The sequence below is a fragment of the Simochromis diagramma genome, unplaced genomic scaffold, assembly GCF_900408965.1.
Source record: "Simochromis diagramma unplaced genomic scaffold, fSimDia1.1 OVJJ01000355.1, whole genome shotgun sequence".
In the NCBI taxonomy this organism is placed as follows: Eukaryota; Metazoa; Chordata; class Actinopteri; order Cichliformes; family Cichlidae; genus Simochromis; species Simochromis diagramma.
Window position 1 is genome coordinate 1,041,733 of NW_024387174.1, and position 17,100 is coordinate 1,058,832.

A 17,100-nucleotide genomic window follows, 5' to 3' on the forward strand; every position below is an offset into this window, starting at 1 on the left:
GCGCCACCAAGCCCTCTGACCACCACCAGTAGGTAACAGGTGAAGTGTCTTGCCCAAGGACACAACGACCGAGACTGTCGGAGCCGGGGCTCGAACCGGCAACCTTCCGATTACAAGATGAAATCAGTGACACTTTTTGGGACAACAACATCCAAACTCCTATCTCAGGTCCTCGTTCCTCCAGAGTAGGAGTGTACCTGGATCACAGAGCAGGTATTTTGTCCTTCTACAGCGTCTCTGAAACCATGACTCTCCTCCACAGAGTCCAGACCACATTCACTCAGCCGCTCTATGCTGGATTAGTCTATATTATGATAACTCAATCAATTTTGATGTCTTTGCTGAGTTTGTTAAACTGAAATAGACTGAGGTCTTTCCTATTTTCATCAATTTAAATCTGTGTTTTACTTTTATTTTATTTTCCTTCCATCATTGTTCTGGCATCTCTGCACAGCACAGCGGTCAGATGTTAAGCAAACATCATGGGTGATACCGTGACATCTTCTAGTTGTTGTCTTTTTATGGAGGCTGAAATGGATTGTAGCACTGAACTGTTTTAGGATATTTGATAATCTCTTCTCTCCCATGGTCCCTGAATCCAACACCATCGTTACACGTCATGACTCCTATGAACTATCTGACAGCGTGATATTACAGATATTGACATTTCTTTTTTTTTTTAATGTATGGACATACCATTAGTTAGTCAGCTATTTAATTTAGTTTAGGACTAGCTTTAAACTGACCTGAAGAGAGCAGCAATGCGACGTTGATGCGTGTATTCTACCGGAAGTACAATAGAAGAAGAAAAAGAAGGAGAACGGAAATGACTTGCCTCTTTACTGCTCAACAATTCAGTCTTCGGCATCGGTAAGAGTTTGTCGAGGAGAGATTAGCTGCTGCTGAAGACGAAATCTTCTAAGATCTTCAGAAACGATCTCCCAGTATGAGGACGACATCGACCGTGAGCACAGACTGGTAGAGACTAACCGGAAACTCGAGATAAAGTTACAAATAATAGGTACGTGAAAGTGTAGCGGTCTCAATGAACTAACACAAGAATCCGACTCATGCAGGATCCTAGTCAGATTTGTTGTTTCAGGCTAACAGACTAAAATCAAGGAGCAGCATCGAATCGTTTTTATAGAAGTAAAACAAGCGCTTCTCTGTTTTTTAAAGCGGTAATTTTGCCCGGAACCCTTATTCGAGAAGTCGCGGTCAAGCAAGCCGCACCTTCAGTTGTGCTGCTCCTCTATTCCCGACATTGTGGTACGGGTGCCGAGTGAGTAGCACAAAGGAACACGCGTTCATTCTGCAACTTTGAAACTGTCTTTATTTTACTTTATTTGCAGAACTATCGTTTTACTCCGCTGTCCCGTTTAGGATTTTTTTTACATTATACGTTATAATACATTAATACATTATTAAACTATTTAAGGCTTGTAGTAGTGTATCTCGTAACTGTATTATTTAAGGAAAAATGAGGCAAAATCTACTTAAATTATGTTGCCTTGTTTATAATGTTACCATCTATGAACTGTAGTTGCAGTTTGAATTGATGATTGGATTGGATTCCTATTCAGGTTGAGACCTGTAAATACAGGAAATCCTTAAGAACCTTATTAGTTGTAAAATGTTCATCCAGCTCTTTCTGTTTGCAGTTAAAATTAAAAGCATTGTGAATATGGAGAAGTAATTTCCACATTACTTTTTTTATCTGATTTTTGGGGTTTTTCTCTGTATTATTGTGGGGCAGGGGTCTCAAACTCCAGTCCTTGAGGGCCGGTGTCCTAAAACTTTGCCATGTGTCCCTGCCTGTTGCAGCAGACCTGAATAAAATTATAAGGGCATTAGCAAAAGTATAGAACTTGACTGCATGCTGAAGTGGCAACCCCTAACCACTTAAGTAAATGTAAATGGTAAATGGCCTGTATTTATATAGCGCTTTACTAGTCCCTAAGGACCCCAAAGCGCTTTACATATTCACACACACTGGTGATGGCAAGCTACATTGTAGCCACAGCCACCCTGGGGCGCACTGACAGAGGCGAGGCTGCCGGACACTGGCGCCACCGGGCCCTCTGACCACCACCAGTAGGCAACGGGTGAAGTGTCTTGCCCAAGGACACAACGACCGACACTGTCCAAGCCGGGGCTCGAACCGGCAACCTTCCAATTACAAGGCAAACTCCCAACTCTTGAGCCACGATCGCCAAACACTTACATTTTTTAAATGTAAGTGTTTGGAAAAATGTACTAAAAGTATTTTTATTGCACCATGTTCATTCACTCATGAGCTCCTGTAACACAAATCAAATGGCTGAATTGCCACATCAGCATACAGTCAAGTTCTATAGTCTTACGAATGACCTACTAATTGCATTCAGGTAAGTTGCAATAGGGACAAATGGAAAAGTTTCAGGACCCCGGTCCCCGAGGGCTGGAATTTGAGACCCCTGTTGTAGGGTCTTTACCTCACAATATAAAGCGCTGTGAGGCAACTATTTTTTATCATTTAAATTCCTATATAAATTGAATTGAAATGACTTTATTTGAGAAGACTTTGTTTGGTGTATTGTTTTGTATAATAAAGTGACAACAGAAAAGTGTACTGTAATATAGGGAGATGATAACCATGAACGGAGTCTGGGTCAACCTGAATCGATACTCACTGCAGTTGTGTTTGTTATTGTGAAAACTAATGTAACTGCAGTTCAGACATGGTAATATTCACACATTATGTGATTTGAGTGGACCTTGCTTTTATTTTTTTCTAAAACCATACAGTTAACCTGAAAAGGAATATAGTAAAACTGTAACCTTGAGCAGAATTCATGTAATTTAAATTTAAATATAGGGATATAATACATAGGCTATGAGATATCATATATAATGATGAGTTTTTCTAAACCTGTACAGTTTAATGAGATGCCAATTTTTTTTCTTTATACAGGGAAAGTTGGGGTCATAGCTGCAGTGATGAACTGAAACATGTACAAACATACAAGTATATACGATGTCTAAGACAATTTGTAACATTTTGTGACATGCTGAATATTCTAATAAGATAAACTGTGATATATTACTTTTTTCGAACTGCAGATTTAGTTCAGTTGTGAGACAGCAGTCACCAGTTCCCTGTGATATGAGTCGTCATAGTTGCATATGAATCTGCGATGTCCACACATTGCAAGATAATGCTAATCTTTCTGCTATCCTCAACTTTACACTTCATTTATTTCTACTTCATTTTAGAACCTGAATTTGGCTTTATCCATGAAAACACACGGCAGTGACTTATGCCTGAGCTCCAGTGTCTTAAACATGCAGCAAAAGCCACAGTGTCTCAAATCTGTCTGCCTGTCACAGTCTCTCTCTCTCTCTCATTCACAGACAAACACACACGTGATTTGTTTCTGATGCTTTCATTTTTGTTTTGCCAACTTCCTGAGCTGCTGTACTCACTAGAACAGCAACAACAGACTGAAAAGCAACTGATTTTATTACCGTATTTTCACAACCATAAGGCGCACTAAAGTCTTAGATTTTCTTCAAAAAGTACGGCGCGCCCTATAGCGCAGTGCGCCCTGTGTGTTGTAATGAGGACGTAGTAGAGAACACCATGAGAACGCTAAAGGGTGAAGTGTGTGCGTTGACTTTATCGCACATACCTGTATAAAAGAACAGGTTTGTGCGTTATGCAGGACATCGTTGTTTTAACAACCCTGAAAATGGCAAAGAGACACGCTTACGAAGCACAGTTTAAACTGAAGGCCATCAGCTACGCGGAGGAACATGGAAATCGAGCAGCGGCGAGAGAATTTAAGATTAACGAATCGATGGTTCGCAAATGGAGGAAGCAAGAAAACAAGCTCCGGCAGGTCAAGAAAACGCAGCTGAGTTTCCGCGGACATAAGGCGAGGTGGCCCAAGTTGGAGGAAAGACTCGAGCGGTGGATCATCGAGCAAAGAGCGAGCGGGAGAAGCGTTTCGACGGTCACCATTCGGCTAAAAGCAGTTTCACTAGCTGAAGAGATGAACATTGAACATTTCCAAGGAAGTCCGTCTTGGTGCTTTCGTTTTATGAAACGGTGCCATTTTTCCATCCGGACCAGGACTACGGTAGCGCAGCAACTTCCAGCAGGATTATAAGGAAAAGCTGGCCATCTTCCGCTCCTACTGCAGCAAACACATCGGCGACAAAAACATCCAGCCCAGCCACATCACAAACATGGATGAGGTCCCGCTCACTTTCGACATCCCGGTGAGTCACACTGTGGAGAAGAAGGGGACCAGCACGGTAGCGATACGCACAACGGGGTATGAAAAGTCTTCTTTTACTGTTGTGCTTGGCTGCCATGCTAATGGACAGAAACTGCCGCCTATGGTGATTTTTAAGCGAAAGACTTTGCCTAAAGAGAAGTTTCCAGCAGGAATCATCATTAAGGCAAATGAAAAGGGCTGGATGGATGAGGAAATGATGAAAGAGTGGCTGAGGGAGGTGTATGTAAGGAGACCAGGTGGTTTTTTCCACGCATCACCATCGCTCTTAATCTGTGACTCTATGCGTGCCCATCTCACAGCCGATGTGAAAAAACTAGTGAAACAAATGAACTGTGAGCTTGCTGTCATTCCGGGAGGCCTGACAAAGAAACTCCAACCGCTGGACATCGGTGTGAACCGCCCGTTCAAAGTAAGGCTGCGAGCGGCCTGGGAGCGATGGATGACCGGTGGAGACCACAGTTTCACTAAGAGTGGAAGGCAGAGCCGGGCGAGTTACGCCACAATTTGCCAATGGATTGTAGATGCTTGGGCTAACATGTCTGCTGGCACTGTTGTTCGAGCTTTCGCAAAAGCCGGCATCATTTCCGAGGAGCCGCACGGCACGGAAAGTGACTCTGACAGTGAAGAAAGTGAACCTGGCATGTTTGATGGAGATTTAGCGCAGCTGTTCAATTCAGACACAGAGGATGAGGACTTCGATGGGTTTGATGATAAAAATGTGAGTACCAAACTCAGGTTTGCTCCCGCTTTATTTTTAAATACGCATACGGTACTTGTATGCGCCCTATGATCCAGTGCGCCTTATGTGTGTGTTAAATACAGTAATGGCACACATAACTGAGACTGCGCCTTTTAGTACAGTGCGTCTTATGGTCGTGAAAATACGGTATCCCAGTATTAAAAGGTTCACTTTGTATTTGCAAAAATAATAATGATAATATATAAGATAATTTATATAATAATAACGTATCAATATTTAGTGTCCCTGTATCGATAAAGTATTGCCTTACTCCTTTTAGAGATGCACTTATGTGTTGACTCATGTACCTATTTAGCTAGGTTGGTATGATACCTGGGATGAGCTTCCATGCTGTGTAGACGCAGGTAATCAGCTGGTAGCTCAATGGTGGCGTTCTCTGCCCTGTGTTAGTTAGTCTGGGTGAGTACCTGCTGTTATGAGCACATTTATTTGTGCTGTTAGCATCTTCAGATGGTAGGTGTGGATCACCTCAGGTCCATAATGTTGACTGCCTCTTTTTCTGGGAGGTTGCCGTGGTCTGCTGTCAGGTCCACAAGTCACTTAACGCTCGTGGTATACAACATCTCTTTCTCCCAGATGTTCTTCCAGTATTGTTCAGTTTTATCTCTGGGTGCCCTCTTATTATTGTTCCCTTGTAGCTGAGAGTACACCTTGGACTGATGTTTGGAGAAGAGGCAATTTATTCTCTTGGCCTCTGCTTGTCTCTTCAGCCTAGTGCCGAGAGGTGTGAGCTTTTGTTTCTAGAACCTTAGTTATTTGCACCTTGTTGTATATCTTATTCATCCAGGACCTGTCGTTCAGTACTTCTGTTAGCTGACTAACCCCCTCTGGGCTTCCCTGATTTTTGGCTTCCAACCTTCTTCTCCACAGGGGACTTTCTCTGCATGCGTTCTTGATCTCATACCCAGGTGTTTCTATTATTTCTGTGGCAGTGGCATATATGAGCTCTTTTTTTTTTTTTAGTAACAGTAGTGGGAATGGTGAGCCGAGCTTTCTTGTCATCTGCAAGCATCGCCTATGATGAGACTTGTTAGTGAGGGAGTCATCAAGCGAGTAATGAATCCAAATGTAAAAAAAAAAAAGTTTGGCTCAAGTTCTTATCAGTGTTTACCGAGTAGATCAGGAAAACGAAAAGAACATCTAAGAAGTGTCTTAGCAGAGCTTTATTTTTCAGCATTAGTGAAGCAGTGTAGGGACTTCTTGACAATGAACAACACAAAAAGACAGACAACATCCAAAGAAAAGCTTGAAGTGTCCTTCAAGAAGAACTATTCCTGAAGACTATGAAATGATGCGAACGCTTGACTAACAGAGTTCAGAATAAAGGTGTTTATCACAAATATTGATTTTTAAGCTATTAGAGTAAGACAGGCTCATTTTTTCCATGTATACACTATTTCTGTATTTTTCTATGTTTCAGTAAATCACTACAGCTATGACCTCATCGCTATCTTTTAAAAATGGTCTCTTATAAAACTGCAGAGAACATTTGATGCAAAATTGACTCTAATTACATATGTGTAGTATTCCCACATTTAAAATCTAATTCTGTTAGAGGTAATCCAATGGTTTTACTGCATTGTACTATGTCATCACATTACTAACCTTTTTCTTGTGTACATTTGTTCCCAAAGACCTCCCACAGCAACATGACCAGCAAGAGGGACTCAGATCAACAGAAGACCTCCAACAACGTGATGATTAAGGAGGACCCAGATCAGCAGGAAACCTCTGATAACAACATGATGTTAAAGGAGGACCCAGACCTGCAAGTTTGTAACCAGGAGAGGAACTCCAGTCTGGAGAAGGAGAACCCAGAGCCTACACAGATTAAAGATGAACAGGAGGAACTCTGCATCAGTGAGGAGGGAGAGCAGCTTGTAGTGAAGGAGGAGGTTGATGGTATCATCGTTTGGACTGGTAAAGAACGGCTCAGTCTTCTGGACAAAATCTGGAAACCAAAAGAAAACTTGGGTATGTACAACTAAAAAGTTCTTAATGAGATGACACAGGAATATGAATCTTAATAATTTTGACCTTAATCAGAGCTCAAAGTTTCTTATTTGTTTACAGGCACAGGAAAATTTTAAGGGAAAACTGCAATGAGTAGAGCAGGAGTGGGGGAACTCCAGGCCTCAAGGGCCAGTGTTCTGTACCTGACAAACCATCCTACCCGTTGTTTCTGCGCATGCGCACAACACGAAATTAAGTGACAAACCATGCTACCTTTGTGAATGTTACCTACAAGCATACTTTAACAGGTAAAATGAAGTGACAAACCATCCTGGCTTTATGAATATGAGCTACAAGCATACTCTGATGGGCAAAGTTAAGTGGCAAACAGTCATACCTACTTAAATTTGTGCTGGAATTACTCTGTGACAGCAGAAATGTGCATAAACTACTTATGGTAGGATGTTTTGCCAAAGTAGGATGGTTTGTCAGAACACCAGTATCCTGCAGGTTTTAGATGTCAATCTGGGTCAACACACCTGAATCAAATGATTAGTGCATTCACAGGCCTCTGGAAAACCTCAAGACATGTTGAGGATGCAATTTAGCCATTTAAATCAGCTGTGTTGGATCAAGGACACATCTAAAACCTGCAGGACACTGGCCCTTGAGTTCCCCCACCCCTGGAGTAAAGTTTAGATTTTACTACAGCATTTTATCCAGTCTGAGTACAGTACTTTGGTTATTTAATTTGAATAATTTCAATGGCTTATTTTTATCGATCTGATGTCTGGGCATTTTTCTCAGAAAATCTGAAAACCATCTAAGATGAGGTGATGTTGCTAGTCCTTCTAAAACCATCTTGGGAACTGAGAGGAGTTGGACTCGGTGCAACTGTGGTGACAGCTTGGTTTCATGTTTACTCCTGGTGGGAGTTGAACTGACAGGGTTTCCCTTTGTCACCAGTTCTCGTCATAATTTTTAGTGACAGAATTTCTAGCATTGCAAAGTGGCATAGGATTTCTGCCTTGGTAGCCTCAGAATCTCCTCTCTGCTCTTCACAGTTGATGTGACTATTTTTGGTTTTATCATCCAACTTGCATTTGTAGCCAAGTGTGAAGTGTTTGGAAAGATAACTAGCACCTTCAAAATGAGGTCATGGTTCTCAGCCAGAAAGGGGTGAATGTCCATTTTGCGTCGGGGATGAGTTGCGCCTGCAAGTGGAAGAAGTTAGATATCTCAAATGTTCAGAAAGTGAGGCAGAGTGGAGCGGGAGACTTGAAGGGGAACTCATACTGCTTTTGCTGTGCATGTTATATCTGTTGTGAGGAGGTGATGGGAAATGTAAATGAGCATCTTCTGAAGGGTATATGGGCTCTATGTTAGAGAAATTAGGAGTTTGGTCAGAAGTGCCTTTCCACCTCTGTATTGAAAGGAGCAACTTTAAAGTCCTCAGGCTTTTAAAACCCTTTAAGCCCTAACCTGTCGCTGGTGACAGGTTTTTTTCAACCTACCGTAACTTTTGAGCTGTTCACACAATTGAAAAAATGGCAACAGTTTCTGAAAGCAGAGGCTCTGCACTTTCTATTGAAATTAGGTTCATTATCCCAGGCACAGGGTGAACGCAACCCTGTGAAAACGAAGGTTGGTTGACAGAAAAGAGGGTCAGCAAGTATAACAGAAACTTTTTTCTTTCCTTTTCTTTTTTTTGCTGGGGTGGGGTGGATTTCATTCATTCATGTTGAGGACTTCAGCAGGGATCCGTGCCATTTGTGGCCAAAGTCGAGGCCGGTGCCATGTACATCAGAAAAGCCGTGGAGCTGGTGGTGATGCCTCTCGCAGCCGGTCGCCACATCGTCCAGTGGCTTGGAGAACAGAGGCAGACCCAGATGATGCTGTCCCTCAACCACCAAGGTTCAGACCAAAGAGAACCCCTGGCATTCAACCTCCTCTCAATGCTGCACAATCCCCAGGTGATATCTTCTCCAAATTTTTTGATGACGAAGTACTAAAATGCTTGTGTGAAAACACAAACAAGAATGCGGCAAAAAAAAAGGAAAAGGGCAAAACGTTTGCATGGAAGGAAATTACACCAGAAGAACTACAAAAGTACCTGGGTTTGTTACTTTACATGGCAGTCTGCAATTTTCCAAAAATGGTAGACATTTGGAGGAGTAACACAATTTTTCATGTTCCTTTTCCTGCCACTGTTATGTCCAAAGACCGATTTATGGCCATCAATTCTAACCTTCATATCAGTGATCCAGAAGAAGATGTGGCCTATGGCAAGAAAAAGGGCACAGAGGACTATGACACATTTCACCAGGTCAGACCTCTCCTTGAGATGATGAGAAGTCGTTGCATGAGTAACTACCACCCAAAGCAGCACATTTCAGTTGAAGAGAGGATGGTTGCCAAGCCCACCAAGTGGGGGCTAAAAAATTTTGTTCTTGCTGATGTAAATGGCTACATCATAGACTTCAAGCCATACACAGGGAAATCAAAGTTGTCATCAGAGAAAGGACTCTCTTTTGATGTGGTTACATCACTAGTGGACAAAGACTCTCTGGGATCAGGTTATATTGTCTACTGTGATAACTTCTACACCAGCCCAGGCCTCTTCCAACACTTGAAAAAGCAGGGATTTGGGGCTTGTGGTACATACAGGGAGGGCAGACTGGGTGTTCCATCCTCTCAGGAAAATGCTCTCCATAAAAGATCACCAAGAGGCTCCATTCGGTGGATCAGGGATGGTGACCTTTTATTTGTAAAGTGGGTGGACAGTCGAGAAGTCGCCATCTGTACCACCGTCCACCCTGTGTACAGTGGGGACACAGTGTTACGCTGGCAGAAAAATGAAGATGGACATTTTGAGAGCGTTTCTGTCCCCAGACCGACAGCTGTGACCGAATACAATAAATACATGGGAGGAGTGGACACATCAGACCAGATGCTAGGAACAAATTCAGTCCTTTGCAAAACCAAAAGATTGAACATGATAGTTTTCCAGCATCTACTGGACATTGCAGTTACCAACAGTTTCATTCTTCACAAAGAGTTGTGCATCAGCAAGCAACAGAAGCACAAGACACGGCAGGCCTTCCAGGAGGAGCTCGCTGCACACCTCCTAGGTGTTTGCTTGGATGGCAAGCCTGAGTTCCCAAGTCAAGGACACTTTCCTGTCCCTACGAGCACTAGAGATATGGGAAAGAGGCACAGGGCAACCTTGGGAAGGAAGCAGTGCACTGTCTGTAAGAGGAGCACTCCTTGGAAATGCCAGCAGTGCAATGTAGGCCTTTGCCTGCAGCTCGAAAGGAACTGCTTTTTGGAGTTCCACCAGAGGCCAAAAATGTCTGGACTTGCTTAGAAAAAAAATTAGAGACCCCCAGAAACAAACAAACGAAAGTTCACATATTTGTTGTCTGTTTTATAGTTCAAATTGCAAATTGCAAATCTTTTTTTTTTCATGTACACTCTGAGTACCTTATTCAGTAAAAATCTGTAAAATTTCATGTTCCTGTTTTGTGTTTTCCTGTTATTATTCTCTGTTATTACACAGTTATAGCAAACAGTAAAGCAAAACAACTACCAGATGTTGAAGGAAGTAGTAGTCCTAAAAAAGGGACAAACCACATACTCGCAGCAGATTTTATGACACCTCCACAGCTAAAACAACAAAATAATTCCAGGCAGCCTGTTTAACATTATACAGTTTAAAGGATGCCTCCACGACACCTTCTAGGCAGTGAGTTTTGGACATATCCTACTTGGGAGGAGTCCCTGGGGTAGACCCAGGACACTGTTGCTTAGGAACGCCAACAGTGGTCCCCTGAAAAAGTTGAGGTTTCTATCCAAATAAAAGCAGAAAGTGGAGTTCAAATAATTAGTTTATGTTGTTTCCATCCCTTAAAAATTAAAAATTGGGACTTATTATTGCCCACACATTAATTTTTTTTTAAAAAGGCTGTAAAAATTTCCACATTGTACTGTGGAAAAATATCAAAAAAGAAGTGCTACTCCTGCTTGATGCATTAAAACGTATAGCAACTTTGTACAATTTATTCTGATGCATTAAAATGTATAGCAACTTTGTACAATTTATTCTAAATAAATGAATAAATATTAGGGGTGGGACTCGATTAAAAAGATTAATCTAGTTAATTAGAGGCTTTGTAATTAAATAATCTTGATTAATCGCATTTGCTCGCACAAGAAAATTTTCCCATAAGCTCAAATGTTGTGGTTTTTTTTGGTTTTTTGAATTTAAAAGGGTTTTAGTGGGTGACAGAATCAAATTATGGACATGGAGATGAATGATGTAAATGCAAACTCTTAATTTCTGAGAGAAAAAAGTATTTAAACTGAATTTCAATTCAAAACAGAGAAACAAGAACTTAAACAGACTTAAAAATAAAGCCTTATTTTAAGTACTTTAAATACATTTTCAAAATCGTATCGTCTTTAAATAGTAATACAAACTTCAACATAAAGTGCAGTTTTTCTTCTTAATAAAAAAATAAGGCAGAAACATTAAAGGTTATTTAACCAGCTTCACCTTTAGACTCTGAGTAACCGTAGCCAAAATTATTTTGTACATTAGGCTAAAACAGTGTGATCATTGAACATTTTAGTGCAAAAATCAACAAACCTATTGGAGTCACAATACCTCTATGCTTAGTTGCTGTCTGTCTCTTTCAGCCAGTTACTTAGACAAACTACCCTGTTCACATTTTCAGAGCTCAAGTGAGCTCTCTTTTTTGTTACTATGTGACCTGCAAGTGGGGAACACTCTCACATGGGACTCTCATGTGGCAAGGACATACAGCTGTATGTGTAGGTCCCTGTTCGACTCGACCACCAGTGCAGCGGTCAGTCTTTTTCACTGATGGTGTATTCTGCTCTGATTCAGATGAGGAAGCCCTGAGTACCAGGGCCCTGAGTTTGTACAGAGTCCGAAGACAATGAAGAGAGGAGGAGGCTCTTTGTCTTTGCTGGCTACTTTGTAGTGGCATCTTTACATTTTAAGACACTTTAAATCTTTAAAGGGTGGGTCAAGTACAGTAGCTATCTTGAGCCACTGATGGTTGAGTGTTGCTACACATTGGGGTATGTCCTTTGTGAAGGATCTTAAATTTCACCATGTAGTTTGATTCATCATCGGAGACCTCCATGGTGTGAGGCAGATGGCAGAAAGCAGGTAAAACCACTGGACATGAGACATGTTTCACCTCTAAGAAGTTCAGTCACAAACCTGTAGTAGACAGTTCAAGAAAGTAAATATTAATCTACACACTAATTGTCAACTATAGAGCTTTTTGAAGAAACAACAACAATAAATTGAAAATAGTTTTATTTACTTGCATGGCTTGAGGACAGTCAGCTTTTGGAGTTTTACTGGCTCAGATGGAGTTTGTCTGATTTGATTGTTTGTCTAAAGCAGCAAAAACAGCCTCTTGATTCTTTAGTAGACAAGAAACCATATCCCGCTTTGAATTCCACTGTGTGGAAACACCCTGTATGAATGGCTCTTTTTGTTGCCCCAGTCGTGTTTGCTCCTGGTGTAGTTCCATCGTATTAGCAGGACTGTGTGTAATGCATCTAATTTTGCTTGCTTTTTCAGTGTCATAAAGCTGTTGAATTTACCTGAATAGTCTTTCAGGTGGAAAGTTGGATCAACTGATGCTAAATGTTGTCCGATGTTGACTTACTAATGTCGGTCCTGAAGCCAGTCATTTCATCAAGTTTGGGCTGCTGGCACCTTTTGTTGGAGCTAACAGCTCCCACAGTTTCTGTGCTCGCTGCAACATGTTTTGCATTTAGATGGTACTGTAAGCTTGACGTGATTTGGTGGTATGCAAACTCCTTTGTGCACAGTTTGCACAAAACCAGACTTTTATCAAGGCTTTACTTAGTAGTCTTTTGGAAATGAAGTTTGCCTGCGATCAGTCCTAGCAGCATGCTTTCTTCTGAGTCTTCGATTTTTGTAGCTGTTTGCATCAGTGTAATCGTATACCAGGAAATCATGACATGGACAAAACTTGCGATTTTCTTGGAACGCAAAGTGCGATTAAATGCTTTAATTTTTTTAACGCGTTTCTTTTTTTCAAATTAATTAATTGCAATTAAAGCATTAAATTCACCCCTAAGAAATATAAAAAGTAATAAGTAGAAGAGAAAAATCTAAAATGTGTCCGAGAAATACATAGGTATATACTGATTTAAAAAACTATATTACTGCAGAGTGGAGGATTACAGCTAAGGGCTTTCGTGAGGATGTAATAAATAGATTTTACTCTTTAGAACTTTTTCCACCTGGATAACTGAACTTCCGATGGCAAATTACATGATATTTTCTCAAATATGTGTGTGTTTTCTATCATTTTTGTCTATGCAGACCTCCCACTACAACATGACTGTAAGGAGGAAGACGTACTCATAGACCAGCAGGTCTGTAACCAGGAGAGGAGCTCCAGTCTGGACCAGGACTCAGAGCCCCCACAGATTAAAGATGAAAAGGAGGAGCTATGCATCAGTCAGGAGGGAGAGCAGCTTGCAGTGAAGCAGGAGGTTGATACTTTTACGGTCACTCCAGGAGCAAACACTGACCTGCTCCTTTCTTGCAAGTCTTCTGAAACTGAAAGCCAAAAACAGGAAGAAAGCAAGCATGTGCTCTCAGGATTGATTATACATTTTGAGCTGAAGAACACATCACAACAGACAAATAGAAGTCAGAGTAACACAGTAGACACCTCTCTCGAATCAGAGAGTCAGGGTAAAACTGATACAAACAAAAAGCCTGTAAAATGTGACACTTGTGGAAAAACATTTCGGTTTGACTGCCACTTAGCAAAACACGCACGAGTTCACACGGGTGAGAAACCTTATACTTGTAGCAGTTGTGGAAAAAGGTTCACTCAGATGGTAAACTTGAAAATTCACATGAGACTCCATACAGGTGAGAAGCCATATACTTGTAACACCTGTGGGAAAAAGTTTACTTTCTTATCACCTTTCAAAATTCATGTTAAACATCATGCAGGTGACAGGCCATTTCCTTGTAGCGTCTGTGGAAAAAGATTTGTTATAAAGGCGGGACTGGAAAGTCACATGAAAAGTCACACAGGTGAGAAGGCGTATCCATGTAGCACCTGTGGGAAAAGATTCTCACTGAAGTCAGGATTGGACAGTCACATGACAATCCACACAGGTGAGAAGCCTTTTTCCTGTAGCACCTGTGGGAGAAGATTCAGAAAAAAATCAATATTGGAAGGCCATTTAAGAACACACACCGGTGAGAAACCTTTCCCCTGTACCTACTGTGGGAATGTATTCAGTCGGAGGGTAAACTTGAAAACACACATGAGAAAACATACAGGTGAGAAGCCGTATTCTTGTAGTGAGTGTGGGAAAAGATTTAGTAGCTTTTCAGGATTCAAAAATCATATGAGAATCCACTCAGGTGAAAAACCATATTCTTGCAGCACCTGTGGCAAAAGATTCACTCAGCGATCAGGACTGGAAACACACATGAGAATTCACACGGGTGAGAGGCCACATACTTGTGGAACTTGTGGCAAAAACTTCAGTGATTCATCAGCAATCAGAAAACATGTGAGAGTCCACATAGGTGAGAAACCACATACTTGTGGTGCCTGTGGAAAAAGTTTCAGTGATGAGTTGAAATTCAAAAGTCATCTCAAAGTTCACACAGGAGAGAACTTACGTTTCTGTAGTGTCTGTGGAAGAGGATTCACTCAGGTGAATCACTTGACAAGACATATGAGAACTCACACAGGTGAGAAGCCATATTCTTGTAGCACCTGTGGGAAAGGATTTGGTGACTTATCAGGGTTGAAAAGACACATGAGAATCCATACAGGTGAAAGACCATATTCCTGTAGCACCTGTGGGAAGACTTTTAGTGACTTAACAGGATTCAAAACTCACACAAGACTTCACACGGGTGAAAAGCCATATTCCTGTAGTGTGTGTGAGAAAAGTTTTATTCAGATGATACACTTAAAAAATCATATGAGAAGGCATACAGGTGAAAGGCCACACTCTTGTAGCATCTGTGACAAAAGATTCAGTTATGCCACAAACCTGAAAAATCACATGAAAAGTCACACTAGTTAAGTGTCCCACTCACTTAAAAAGCTGATCTCATATGCATTTTATTTCCATAACATTAACGAACTGTACCGATCATGTATTCAATTTGCTGTCCTATTCTTATGATGAATGGCAGCAGTGTCTACCTGTCCTGTATCACTACACTTGCTGTTTTTCGGATAATCAATAATTATCTTGTGGGGCATAAGTTTGACACCCCTGATGTAGCGGAAACCCTGATTTTATATTTGTCTGAATTTATTTTTGTTGTTTTGTTTTAGGCTGTAGACATGACAAACATAAGTTGTAGATGTAGGTTGTGTTTTAAGAAATACCTTTCTTATAGAAAATCAAGGATAGATGAACTTCATGCTTTTTATGGAAAACTTTTAATTCAGAGTTTAGCAAGAAAGTGCCACACATAGGACAGAAATACGTCATTATGGACTTGACGAGCTATTCATATTAATGAAAATTAACCTTCAGTGTGTGTTGAATGGTTATGAGTTTTATGCAGTTCAAGTAAAGTTTCAAAAGTAATCCTTATATATTTTTCTGAGTAGTAATATCTAAAATATAAAGGAAACATAAATTCTGCCTTATTTCACACATTTTTCTTGGTTACTGATATTTTTTATATAAATGTAGAAGCAGATTTTTTTTTTCTTTTTTGTACTATTTGAATAAACATGTCCTCGTCTGTGTTATAGTTCTTGTTTAGCAGCAGGTTCACAGTTCAAACTGCATGAAAATTTTATCAATTTTGGTGATCATGTCAACAATTATTTGTATTGAATTTGATGTGAACTCAGTAACATAGGGTTTGACCTGCTTGATATGAAATATATTTACTCTATTGGTTTAATGTGCAGTCTAATGAGAGGGATGCATCGAAGTAGCCAACTGAAATGATTAGAAGCAAACCTTTTGTGCAAATGTGGATTTAATATTTTTTTCAACAAGATGGGAAAAGTGTTTTTACCATAGATCAAATTTTATAATGGTATTTTGGTTACAGGAAAGTTGTTACACTGCAGGAGCTTTGCATGAGTCACGGTCGGAATGAACCTGATATACTGTATACTGCACCTTGGTGCAGCCCCACAGTTCATCCTCCATCTGAAACGAGGAATTTTACTGTTTTGTCAAACTTCGCACATCTGTTGCAAAACAAAATAAACCATTAAAACCATCTTCTCGCTTCTCAAAAGTAATTCCTGGCATAAAAACAATACACACAGCTATTATATGCTGTGCGTATCGTTTCATTAGGGATTTTCACAGCAGATCATCTGCTTACATCTGATTCATCTTGTGTTACACCAACCCACTGCATGTCCTCCTTCACCACATCTGTGAACGTCCTCTGTTCTCTTCCTCTTTTCCTCCTCCTTTAAAGTTCTAGTCATTAACTTTCCTTTCCCTCTGCCCTAGCCCTCCTCTGCGCGTGCCCAAACCATCTCAATGTTGCCTCTCTAACCTTGCCTCCAAAATGCTTGAGCTGAACTGTCCATCAGATGTATGAATCTTGTCCATCTTGGCAACTCTCAATGAAAATCTGAGCACCTTGAGCTCTGCTTTCTCCAGTTTGACCTTCTGTCTTTTAGTTAGTGTCACATTTCCCAAACCATAAATCAAAGCAGGTCTCGCTTCCAATTCAATTCAATTCAATTTTATTTATATAGCGCCAAATCACAACATAAGTCGCCTCAAGGCGCTTCCATCTTTTAAACCTTCCCTTTCAACTCTTGCAGCTATCCTTCTGTCACAAATCACCCTAACACTCATCTCCACCCACTCCACCCTGCCTGCACTCTGTATATTTGACACACGATCATGTGACATGACCGTCAAGTAAATTTTAAAATTAGACCGAGATAATCCGAGTAAATACAAAATGCAATTTTAAACGCCCATTTTATTTATTAAGGAAAAAATCTATCCAAACCTACCTGCCCCTGTGTGAAAAAGTAATTATCACTGCCCTCTCTC

The 17,100-nt window shown here is 40.8% G+C and overlaps 1 protein-coding gene across 4 annotated transcripts; it reads left to right on the forward strand.

The window, feature by feature from the left end:
* The first annotated feature begins 366 nt into the window (after window positions 1–366).
* LOC120744776 (oocyte zinc finger protein XlCOF6-like) lies at window positions 367–16,301 on the forward strand. 4 transcript variants are annotated; one of them, XM_040049335.1, is made up of 3 exons: window positions 367–1,021; window positions 6,678–7,017; window positions 8,751–13,384. In XM_040049335.1, the coding sequence occupies exons 2-3, from the start codon at window positions 6,693–6,695 to the stop codon at window positions 10,361–10,363; spliced, it is 1,938 nt and encodes a 645-aa protein (XP_039905269.1). In that variant the 5' UTR covers window positions 367–1,021; window positions 6,678–6,692; the 3' UTR covers window positions 10,364–13,384. The 4 variants fall into 4 exon arrangements, with proteins under 4 accessions (XP_039905269.1, XP_039905266.1, XP_039905268.1 ...); XM_040049332.1 differs by lacking the exon at window positions 8,751–13,384 and adding an exon at window positions 13,391–16,301 and having other exon boundaries at window positions 389–1,021; XM_040049334.1 differs by lacking the exons at window positions 367–1,021; window positions 8,751–13,384 and adding exons at window positions 4,970–5,001; window positions 13,391–16,301.
* Window positions 16,302–17,100: the final 799 nt, after the last annotated feature.

Coding starts and splice junctions, on each gene's coding strand:
- LOC120744776 (XM_040049332.1), top strand. CDS start 6,693: ATGACCAGCAAGAGGGACTCAGATCAACAGAAGACCTCCAACAACGTG. Junction 7,018..13,390: donor GAAACCAAAAGAAAACTTGG/GTATGTACAACT, acceptor TTGTCTATGCAG/ACCTCCCACTACAACATGAC.